Source organism: Dendropsophus ebraccatus, chromosome 12 (assembly GCF_027789765.1).
Source record: "Dendropsophus ebraccatus isolate aDenEbr1 chromosome 12, aDenEbr1.pat, whole genome shotgun sequence".
In the NCBI taxonomy this organism is placed as follows: domain Eukaryota; kingdom Metazoa; phylum Chordata; class Amphibia; order Anura; family Hylidae; genus Dendropsophus; species Dendropsophus ebraccatus.
Genome location: NC_091465.1, coordinates 68,973,523 through 68,985,469, shown reverse-complemented (window position 1 = coordinate 68,985,469; position 11,947 = coordinate 68,973,523). Strand labels below are relative to the sequence as shown.

General features: G+C 42.0%; 1 protein-coding gene across 1 annotated transcript; it reads left to right on the top strand.

The window, feature by feature from the left end:
- The first annotated feature begins 1,130 nt into the window (after nucleotides 1-1,130).
- Nucleotides 1,131-7,628, top strand: LOC138769259 (G1/S-specific cyclin-D1-like). Its single transcript, XM_069947605.1, has 5 exons — nucleotides 1,131-1,376; nucleotides 4,284-4,499; nucleotides 5,156-5,315; nucleotides 5,404-5,552; nucleotides 7,040-7,628. The coding sequence occupies exons 1-5, from the start codon at nucleotides 1,179-1,181 to the stop codon at nucleotides 7,187-7,189; spliced, it is 873 nt and encodes a 290-aa protein (XP_069803706.1). The 5' UTR covers nucleotides 1,131-1,178; the 3' UTR covers nucleotides 7,190-7,628.
- The last annotated feature ends 4,319 nt before the right edge of the window (nucleotides 7,629-11,947 follow it).

Below are 11,947 nucleotides of genomic sequence, written 5' to 3'. Positions count from 1 at the left end.
TTTTTGCAATCCCTTTTTTCATCCGTTTTTGCAAAAAAAAAGGCTGAAAAACGAACGCATTAGCGTGCATCCGTTTTGATCCGTATTTCCCTTGACTTCCATTATTATAAAAAAAAACAAACCTGAAGCAAATGGATCCATTTATTTTTAACGGACACAAAAACGTAGTCAACCTCATTTTTGTGTTCATTAAAAAAAGCAGATCCACCTTGATCTGTTTTTTTTTTTTTTTTTTTAATAATGTAAGTCAATGGAAAAATAAACACAAATAAATCCATTTTTTCTCATGAAGAAAAAAAAAACGGATGAAAAAAACGGATAGGAAAAATGTAGCGTGAACCCTAAGGGTAGATATTCCAAAAGTGGGAAAGTAAAATGATACATAGGAAAATAAAAGGATACCTATATATATATATATATATATATATATATATATATATATATATATATATATATATACCTTACTGATTTGGCGCCACTTTCCTGCCATGAATCCTTCTTTGCAGTAATGAGAAAGCATCTGTGTGATGTCACACCAGTCGATTGTGACAACCACTTACTAACACATGATGTCAAATCATGGCCATGTCCTTTCACCATCATATATACTATAAACAAGTAGGACCAGAATCAGCAGACAATAAGTATGGCACTCACAGATGGTTCTCAGGGATTGGGGGGTCCCCATGACTGCACCCCTCTGATCACAGTACTATAACTACAGCTTGGAAACATTCTCAGGCTCTCCCTCTCTCCCTCTCTCTCTTTCCCACTGCTGAACGTTTTTTTGTATCTTTCAATTTTTAAAACGTTTACTATAAACATAAAACCGTTAAAACATAAACATAAAACCGTTAAAACATAAACAAAGAACCATTAGAATATAACATGACCGTTATAAAATAAACATCAGTACAAATGAAAAAAATTACTTTAAAAAAAAAGCAACGGCCCAGGACAGGAACAGCTCCAGCACATATGTGCCTGTGTCCCCCCTGACAAACTTTCCCTCAATGATTGGCAGCAACGTGGGCGGGGCTACGGCAAGTGGGCGGGGCCTTCCGAACACTGCAAGTATATCAGGCTGCGGTTTAAAGGGACAAGCAGAAAAAGTTTAAAGGGGCACGACCTATTTTTTTTATTTATAAGCAGCATCAGCTGTGGCCAGAGAGGTGAGGATGGAGGGCAGTCTGATGTGCTGGGAGACAGAGAAGGAGCTGAGGGCTCAGGATGATCCTGTGCTGCTGCAGAGCAGGGTGCTGGAGAGGCTGCTGACCTCTCAGGACAGATACCTGGCCTCCCCCACTTACTTCCAGTGTGTACAGAAGGAGATCTACCCCTACATGAGGAAGATGCTGACCAGCTGGGTGCTAGAGGTAAGTCACCCCAGGGTTAAATTAACTCTCTTTGCCATAACTAACACAAATGGGTTAATTCTATGTTTTTCCATTATTTTTTAGTTTTGCAGTATATACTATATATTAGTGCAGTCACATAGAGCTTGGGATCTAGTCTGCTGTATACTGCGTATGAGCAGTGATTTGGGTTCATTTAGCCCAGTAATTGCCAACCTGTGGATGCAGAACTACAACTCCCAGCAGTCAGCTGTCAGGACATGCTGGGAGTTGTAGTTTTGCAACACGTAAAGGGCTACAGGTTGTCACACACACCATCGTTATTCTATAGGATTCTACTGTATTATGCTGCGTTTACATGCGATCGTTTAACGATTTAGAAGCAACGATTTGGGTTTTATAGCGATCAGCGTTTAGAAGAATAAATCGTTAGAAAAATCGTTTGAAAATTCGTAAGATTGCGATCGTTTTTAAGATCACTTAAGCCCATATTTTACATAGGGTTAATTGGTGAATCGGTTAATCGATCTGCGAATTTTCGACGGACGACGATTTAAGAACACGTTGAAAGATCAAAATGAACGATTTTTCGCTCGTCGTTTGCTGTGTTTACATGGAACGATTATCGCTGAAATGTGATCGTTTATGCAAAAATTCGAACGCTAATCATTCCATGTAAACGCAGCATAAATCTGAACAATTTTATAATGCTTATCAATGATTGTTCCAGCTATGGGACTGGAAACAATGGGGGAGATTTATCAAACTGGAGTAAAGTAGAATTGTCTTAGTTGCCCCTAGCAACCAATCAGATTCCACTTTTGATTCCTCACAGATTCTTTGAAAAATGAAAGGTGGAATCTGATTGGTTGCTAGGGGACAATTCTGCTTTTCACCAGTTTGATAGATCTCCTCCAATGTGTCTATGCCACTTGTGTATACCTCTTATTGTATGGTATGGGTTATATGCAAAAAAAATAAAAAATAAAATATATACATATTAGAAGCTAGCAGTATAGGTTCACAGTGTTTTTGTGTACATTTAACATGTATGCCTTGAAGGCATAGAACGCATACATATGGATACTATATAATGGATTGCAACGTATACGGTTTTACTGTAAACAACAAAAAAAAAACAAAGTATTACAGTGGAAACTGTATAAAACATACATGAAAAATGCAGCTTAGGGCTCAGTTCACACTAGTGTCCTCAGATTCTGTTTATAAAGGAGTCACGGCTACTCTGCTAGGGACGATTTCCATTCGTACTATAATAATACTGACCATCCTCATGGACTCTCTTAGGGTAGGTTGGGTTATCAGTATTTGGGAACAGCATTGCAGATGGTGCGTAATAAATGCCGAGTAAAACACTGGAGTCGCACATACTATTCTTATCTGTATTTGCACACGAAACCAGAAAAGGGTCCAAAAGATAAAGGTGCAGATCTTTCAGTTTTACCTAAAAATACTGAACAACTATTATGTGTGAACCCGGCCTAATCAGTTTTTTTTTTGTTCAGTGCATATTCAACAAGCTGACAGTATAAGGTTGGGTTCACACACTGTATTTTTGCTCAGTATTTTGGTCCTCGTATTGCAACCAAAACCAGGAGTGGATTAATGGCAAATAATTGGCATTATTTTAAAATATCGGCCATTGTTATGAAATAACGACCATTATTTGTCATAAAATGGCGGCCATCCACTACACTTCAACAGTGTGTGAACAGAGCCTTTCTGCGTTTTCATTCCACTTCTTGTTTTGGTTGCAATATGAGAACCAAAATACTGAGCGAAAATCCTGTGTGTGAACCCAGCCTAAGGCTATGTTCACACTACGTAAAAGTACGGCCGTTGTTGCCATCGGCAACTTTGTACGCTGTGGAACACTGCCTATTCTTCTATGGGATCCCGACCGGAGCGTATACACATAGTATACGCTCCGGCCGGAATCCCATGCGGCACCGCAAAGAACTGACATGTCAGTTTTCTGCGGCCGCAATTCACTGAATAGCAGCTGCAGAAAGACCTGTCAGTTTACACAATGAATGCTTCAGTGTGTGCTATGAAGGTTCTGATGCGGGTGCCCGCATCAGAACACTGCGGCCGGAAAGATCATCCAGCCGGTACTGCACGGAATGGCTGGTCTCTTATGTAGTGTGAACATGGCCTAAGGCTGGAAACACACACAGCAGTTTTTTTGGTAAAAAAAAAAAAAACTGCCAAAACGAAAAATGGATCCAACAGGAAAGAGAAGTAAAAGTCCTCCCTTTTATATTTTCATCCAGTTTGAATCCACTTTTGGTTTTGGCACTAAAATGTGGCGGTTTTGCAAAAAATTTCTGCATGTTTCAAGCCTCATGTTGGCAGATGAGCTTTCACAAAACAGTATTCACACACTGCCTGTTGTATAGTGGGTTTTACAGCTCCTGGGGAATGAGAGATCATATATATACTATATATAATATAGGCCTTGTAAATAGCAGAAATGTCCACCAATCACAGCGCAGCTTTTATTTCTTTATGTTCCCACTAGAAAAGGGCTGTATGTGTGGTATAGGTTTGCATATGCTGATATATAGGAAGGTGTACCCATGCTGGGCCCATTGCTGATATATAGGAAGGTGTACCCGTGCTGGGCCCATTGAGTATTAGGCTAGGGCTGAACAGTTTTCCTTGTTGAGCGATAGCCAAGTCACATTTTTTTATGATATATTGGGCAATAGTCCCCACCAACCCTGATAAGTGATTTATTTATTTTTTTTCTGTTATCAAATATGGCAGCGATTACACCAGCTGGGCCCGATTGGTTTGGGGCAGATACTTTATATAACTACACACCACCAATGACTTGTACATTGACCACACATATAGAACATGTGGTAAAATATCATAGATTACCCCCAAACATCTTTTTCTTAGGTATGTGAAGACCAGCAATGCGGAGAAGAGGTGTTCCCCTTGGCCGTCAACTGCTTGGACAGGTTTTTGTCTGTGGTGCCTGTAGAGAAGAGACGTCTCCAGCTCGTGGGCGCCACCTGTCTTCTCCTTGCCTCCAAACTTAAAGAGTCCAAACCAATAACCATTGAGAACCTCTGCATGTATTCTGACTTCTCCTTCACCGACAGTGAAATGCGGGTGAGTACCGCCAGGTGTATATATAAGTGCCGTCACATCACCAGTATATACTAGGATTAGAGGGCAGCTGTGTCGGCAGTGTAAGGTGCTGCCATGTAGATAGAACATCCCTTCTCTCTTTAAGTTGTCCTGTCTTGGTGCAGATATATAGACAGTATCTAGTAAATGCGTGCTATGTGGAGGTTCTCCTAAAAATTTTTTTACTAAAGTAATGCATATACCAAGTATGTAGAAAAGAGAATGAGGGCACTCACCACTTAAACGTGCACTGTCTTTATTTCATCTGTAGTGAAAATACGATTCAGCAGGTGAAATTCATGTTGGGCACTGACGCCAAACACTCAGTGATTGCAGTCACAGTTGTATTGCACACTTCATCAGACGGCTGTCTGATGAAGCGTGCATGCGCGAAATACAGCTGTGACTGCAACGAGTGTTTGGCGTCAGTGCCCGACATGAATTTCACCTGCTAAATCGTATTTTCACTACAGATGAAATAAAAACAGTGCACGTTTAAGTGGTGTGTGTGTATATAATCTTGTATGTTACATTTTTGGTTCCACTTTTATTTTGGCTGAAAGCCACCTATTACTATAATACCCCATGTGACCCCATCCTGAGATGTCAGGGTATTGACTGTCGCCCCTCTTGTGTAGGCAATGGAGATGCTGGTCTTGAACAAGCTGAAATGGGACATAGAAGCGGTGACGCCCAGAGACTTTCTCCCGCACTTCTTACAATTGCTCGGTCTTTCGGTGGACAAGATGCAGCAGGTCCGGAAGCATGCTGAAACCTTCATTGCTCTCTGCACTACAGGTAATAGGCCAGTCTGTTGGTAATGGCTGCCGTCAGGCTTTTATTACTTGTACTGTATCTAACATTCTGTTCTTTTTTTACCCCGTAGACTGTACTTTTATTGCACTACCAGCTTCCATGGTGGCCGCTGCTAGTGTGGCTGCTGCAGTCACAGGTCTGCGACCTGAGAACCTGGGCCTGGCCTGCTCCAGTATGGCGGCCACAAACTACCTCGCCAAAGCCATCCGCTGTGATCCGGTAAGTGTCATCCCCAATTCAATTACACTCTCTTTTTTTATATTGTATGTACTGTCTCATTATCTGTAATTCCCTGATATACACTCACCGGCCACTTTATTAGGTACACCTGTCCAACTGCACGTTACCACTTAATTTCTAATCAGCCAATCACATGGCGGCAACTCAGTGCATTTAGGCATGTAGACATGGTCAAGACAATCTCCTGCAGTTCAAACCGAGCATCAGTATGGGGAAGAAAGGTGATTTGAGTGCCTTTGAATGTGGCATGGTTGTTGGTGCAAGAAGGGCTGGTCTGAGTATTTCAGAAACTGCTGATCTACTGGGATTTTCACGCACAACCATCTCTAGGGTTTACAGAGAATGGTCCGAAAAAGAAAAAACATCCAGTGAGCGGCAGTTCTGTGGGCGGAAATGCCTTGTTGATGCCAGAGGTCAGAGGAGAATGGGCAGACTGGTTCGAGCTGATAGAAAGGCAACAGTGACTCAAATAGCCAACCGTTACAACCAAGGTAGGCAGAAGAGCATCTCTGAACGCACAGTACGTCCAACTTTGAGGCAGATGGGCTACAGCAGCAGGAGACCACCCCGGGTGCCACTCCTTTCAGCTAAGAACAGGAAAGTGAGGCTACAATTTGCACAAGCTCATCGAAATTGGACAGTAGAAGATTGGAAAAACGTTGCCTGGTCTGATGAGTCTCGATTTCTGCTTGAACATGACAATGAGTTCACTGCACTCCAATGGCCTCCACAGTCACCAGATCTCAATCCAATAGAGCATCTTTGGGATGTGGTGGAACGGGAGATTCGTATCATGGTTGTGCAGCCGACAAATCTGCGGCAACTGTGTGATGCCATCATGTCAATATGGACCAAAATCTCTGAGGAAGCTTCCAGCACCTTGTTGAATCTATGCCACAAAGAATTGAGGCAGTTCTGAAGGCAAAAGGGGGTCCAACCCGTTACTAGCATGGTGTACCTAATAAAGTGGCCGGTGAGTGTAGGTTGTTGGTTTAAAAAAATTTTTTTTAGTAGAAACAGCGCCTTTTTTGTCCGTAGGCTGTGCCTGGTATTGCAGCTATGCCCCATTTTTAGGTGAATGCCACAATTCTACACGTAGCCCATGGATAAGAGTAGTTAAGCTTCTGTAAAAACTGCATAACCCCTTTTAATTTCCCAAAATCTCCAATTCGTATAGTTACAGAAAGTATTTTAGGGTATGTGCACAAGTGGCAGATTTGTTGCAGAAACTTTGTTGGTGTTTGGAGAAATCCAGGCACATGCTGGGGAAACAACCCCATTCATGTATAGAAGGGATCTGGTTTTGTAAATTCACCCTAGACTAGAGAGCATCTCTATATAAGATGGCAGAGCGCCACCTAGTGGCTTCCTGATATGATGAAATCAACAATACCTGCTGCCGTTCCTCAGACATCCTGCCATATCCTTGGTCTGTACACATACTAATCTGATTTCTGTATTTTTAGAACATCCTGAGAATGTGTCAAGAACAAATTGAAGTCTCTTTGGAATCGAACCTCCGACAAGCTGGAAGTGACAGAACCACAGACTCCAAGGCCATAGAGGAGATTGAACGGGCCAGCACCCCCACTGATGTTCTGGACTTTGACCTGTAACCAGTAGCCACACTTAGCTATGGTGATTTATTAGAGACTCATACTTTGTATGAACAGGGTCGGGCTCCTCAATGTTCTATGAGCCTAAGGGCCCTTATGATTGCTGTGCAAAAATGTTAAAAACTACCCAGAATGGACGAAGGGGCCCAATGCTTATGTGTAAGTCATAGGTTGTAATAGTGATTCTATTTCAGATACAGGGAGACAAGTTGTCCAGTAGGTATGCGCAGATTCCGAAAAATGGAGCTTGATACTATAACAGTTCATTGGTGTTGGTCAGGCTTCCAATGGAAACTCCGGGCTTGTATCATCATCAAAAGCTTACATTGTTATAATATAGGTCATTGACAGTGCAACTCATCCCCATGCAATGAATGGCGCTGAGCTGCAGTACGTCATGGCTGGCGGTGATGTGATTTATCATCCAGCTTTCCCAGATCCCTGAATGACAGATTATAACACAGGGATAGGGAACCTTTGGCCTCTCCAGCTGGTGCAAAACTACAATTCCCATCATGCCTGGACAGCTAAAGCTTTGGCTCTCCAGGCATGATGGGAATTGTAGTTTTGCAACAGCTGGAGGGCCAAAGGTTTCTCATCCCTGCTCTAGCAGGATATGCTCCAGGGGTGATGCAGATGACTGTATGAAGCTAGTACTCTTCGAGTAAGGAACATAGCACTTTTCTATGTACGTTCTATATTTGAAATATAAAAGGTGCTTCTATACGCCAAACGTGACTTCCCCAGACCTCGGAACATGTCATGATTGGGAAGAATAGAATACTTGTTTTTTTTGTTTCTTTTTTACATCAGATTTTGGTTGTTAAGTTATACTATTTAATATTTATTTCTTGTTATTCATATGATTTGTATTTTTTATTTAAGGGTCATTAATTGTATTTTGCTTTATTTATTAATTATTTTGAATTATTTATTTAGTTGTTTTTTTTTTTTTTTTTTTGCAAAAGCTGCACTACACAGAATTATTGTATTTGCTATTAATGGACAGCTTTGTATGGGGAGCAATGTATTGGGTTGTATTCCAACGCGGCAGATTTGTTCCCAAAAAGTTCTGCCATGAAAAATCTTATAGAAACTAACCTAATTTGCTGCAGGTGAAGCATTGATGTGCCTGTCTTAGGGCGGGTTCACACTACGAGATCCGCACTGATAAGTTCCGGCGGTTGTACCCGCTCGCGGCGCCGCGCATCTCTGCCCATCCCGTAGACTCAATTCTATGCACAGGCGGATTACACCATCTGCCGAAAGAATTGACATGTGAGTTCGGCAGAAGGCGGAATCTGCCCGGTCATAGAATGGTGTCTATGGTACAGGCAGATGTGAGCGCCGCTGTGAGCAGGTACGACCGACAGAATCTGCCAGAACTTATCCGTGCGGATCCCGTAGTGTGAACCCACCCTCATGGTGCGTTTACACAAACAGATTCATCTGACAGATTATTGAAGCCAAAGCCAGGAATGGATGTGAAAAGAGGAGAAATCTTGTCTTTTTTTTTATGACCTGTTCCCTGTTTATAGTCTGTTCCTGGTTTTGGCTTCAATCTGTCAGATAAATCTGTCTGTGTAAACGCACCGTTATTGTTGTAGGTGTATAGTATGCAATGCAAAATGAAAGGGGTTGTAGATTGATTAAAGTTTAAAGAAACCCTCTTGTGTCTAGATCAGGGGTGTCAAACTTGCGGCCCTCTGGCTGTTGCAAAACTAAAATTCCCATCATACCTGGACAGCAAAAACTTTAGTTTTGGCTGTCCATGCATGATAGGAATTGTAGTTTTGCAATAGCTGGAGGGATGAAAGTTTAACACCCCTGATTTCCCCCCCCCCCCCCTTCTCAGAATGTCCACTTCATGTGTCCAGCCACGAGTGCACTGATTCTTATAGGCAAAGTACAAGAGAATCCAGGCAGTGGGACTGAGCATGTGCGACCACTGGCACTGGACACATTAGTGGGAAATTATAAAAATGTATCAAGTGAACACCAGGTGGCAGCAAACAGATATAACTGTAATATCTAGAGACAGGAGCATTTTGTTATTTATTGATTTGTGTGTTGTCATGTAATATATATTGATGGGACAACACCTTTTAAATGTCAATGAAATCTATAATATAAAGTGAGTAGCGCTGTGTCCCCCATCCAGTGACTCTCTAGCTGTTACAAAACTACAAATCCCATAATGCCCTCATACAGAAAATGACTGTTCTACAACAGCTAGAGGGCCACAGGTTGTCAAATGCTGATGTAGTGCATAAAATAGAGGTCCGAAGTGTATAGATAAGGACAGATCTTGTTCCTTCATATGCACATGAAATCCTGATGACCTGTAGAGTATGCTTTTCAGTGTTTCATTATTATTTAATTTTTTTTATTTATTTATTTTTACTATTAGTTGCATTCTCAGCCTATATTTTGGTCTGTTTGGTTTTCAGTTATGTGAAATATTCTACTCCCAGCTTAATAAAAGGGGGAATATTTTTGCACTTTATAGGAGAAGGTATTTTCAGTATGGCATGAAAAAAACGTACAATGTTGGTTGCAAATGAAAGATTTTTTTTTTTCCCCCATTGTTTGTTTTTTATTAATAAAGAGTTAAATGTTGAAAAATGAAATATTGTTCTGTTTAATTGAGTTAGATGGAACGCTTCAACATTGCAAACCTTACAATATAGCTGTTAAAGAAATATATAAAAAAAATCCTGGCTAGTTTTGTTAGATTAAAACTTCCGTGTGGTAACAAGGTTATTCTAGGCTCTTGTAGCTAATACTGGGCACCTGACAGACCCCTCATGGTGCACATCTATTTTTAACGTTCTCCATTTCTGAGGGTGGAGCTGCTTGCCAGTAGTTCACACACAGGCACTTCCTCCCTTACTTACCTAGTCAATGAGAGCACAACACTGGCTCCTTACTGCTGTGCCATGACATGGTGCTGGTGAAATTGTACTGAACAAGCTGTCTCTGTGCTGTGGGAAGATTTTCGCAGTACATTTCTATAGATGGTATGTGGAAGGAGAAGGGGTTACTGACACACTTGGTTCGCAATGTGACCAGTAATACAAGAAACAGCTGCAATAATGAAGGCGTTACACTAGCTGCTGAGAAGCTAAAAGGAGGGGAAGAGTACAGTGCAGCACCGTGCTCATACAGCAGGGGGCACCCCTGTACTTACACAAAGGACAGCTGACCAGACTGTTAGGCCAGGGCTACACAGTCACCTTGATTTAAACTACCATAGGCTGTATTAATATTTCCAGGACTCCCTTGGGCTGCATCCAACAGTCAGCCCCTGGTATTAAAATGCCACGCAAGCGGACCCGAGCATGCTCATCTCTGCTCTTTAATATGGAGATACAGCTACAGTCTAACTTCCACGTGAATTGCTATGCAACATAATAAACATGCCGCAGAAGCATATAGCATTCCTTACCTGTCTGCCCCAGTTCTGAGACTAACAGAAATACATTTGTTTTGAGGTCTCAGTTCTGTATTTTGTGGTTATACTTCCTAGTTGAGCAGTTGCTCAGTACTAAAACTCCCAGACTGCATTGCTATCCATCACAGTCCTTCCACCCTGCCTACTCCCCTCCCACACCACTCCTGCCAGGTTGGATCATCTGCATTTACTCCATTTACTCTTTCTGTAGCACGGCTCAGCACAAGGCAGCCTACTGTAATCACTCCTCACTCTCCCTTATGTCCCAATAAAGATATATATACAGTATGTAAATATCACACGGAGATGGTGATGTAAGCTATAGCGGCTGGGCAGAGATGGTGACATCACTCACGAGGGGTGGGGACCGAGTTCAGAGACAAGATTTGGCCAAGCCTTCTGTGATGATGAATTCTTTGTTGAAATTGGGAGGAGACAGGGAGCTCTTGACAATACACCTATTGTAGTCCTTTTTTTTTCTACTTCCTTTCCGAGGTGAATTACTTAAAAGCACACTGAAGTCAATACTGTTAGTAAAAAAAAACAAAAAACACTATATTAGAGTTATGTCTTAGGGTGATACTTTTATTTAAATACGATTTTCTGATCCCGGAGTACCCCTTTAAAATCTATCTTGCAGCACTACAAAAAGTTGCCTTATATGGAGGGAGTCAGAGATGGAAGGAAATCCTTGATTTACCTTTATGTATAATCATCTTTAGCATGCAGACTGGTTCAGATTGTAGGTACACAGCTCTCTTAGGGCCCTATTAGACAGCATGATAATAAGAAGCAAGCGAACGCCGACTTGTCAGGTCAGCGCTTGCTTGCTCCTTGTTCCGTGTTCGCTGCCTGTGATATTATACACAAAGACATTGAGTAGGGAGGAGTGGGAGGGGTGCCCTAGCCAATCTTTAGATCGTCCGCGTGGCCCATAGAAGATAGCGGCATCTGCTGCGGCTGCTCCTTTTACGTGAAGCGACGGCCGGCAAACCATCGCCATCGTTGTCATTTTAATAGAATGTTTTAAGACAATATCAGCTGACATCATGCATAACGGCTGATTGTTTTCTTCTAACATGACCTATTACACCAAATGATTATCGTCTGGAATGGCTGGTAATTGGCCAAGGAGATCCGATAATTGTTTGGTGTAATAGCCCCCTTACCCTCTGGCACACAGTAAACCCTGCCCCCACTGAATATGTTCCTGGGTCCCTGTCACTGATCGAGATGATTGAACAGTGGAAAATCGTGGGTTCGATCGAACTCTAACATTCCGCATTAGATTGCTGATGCCTTCC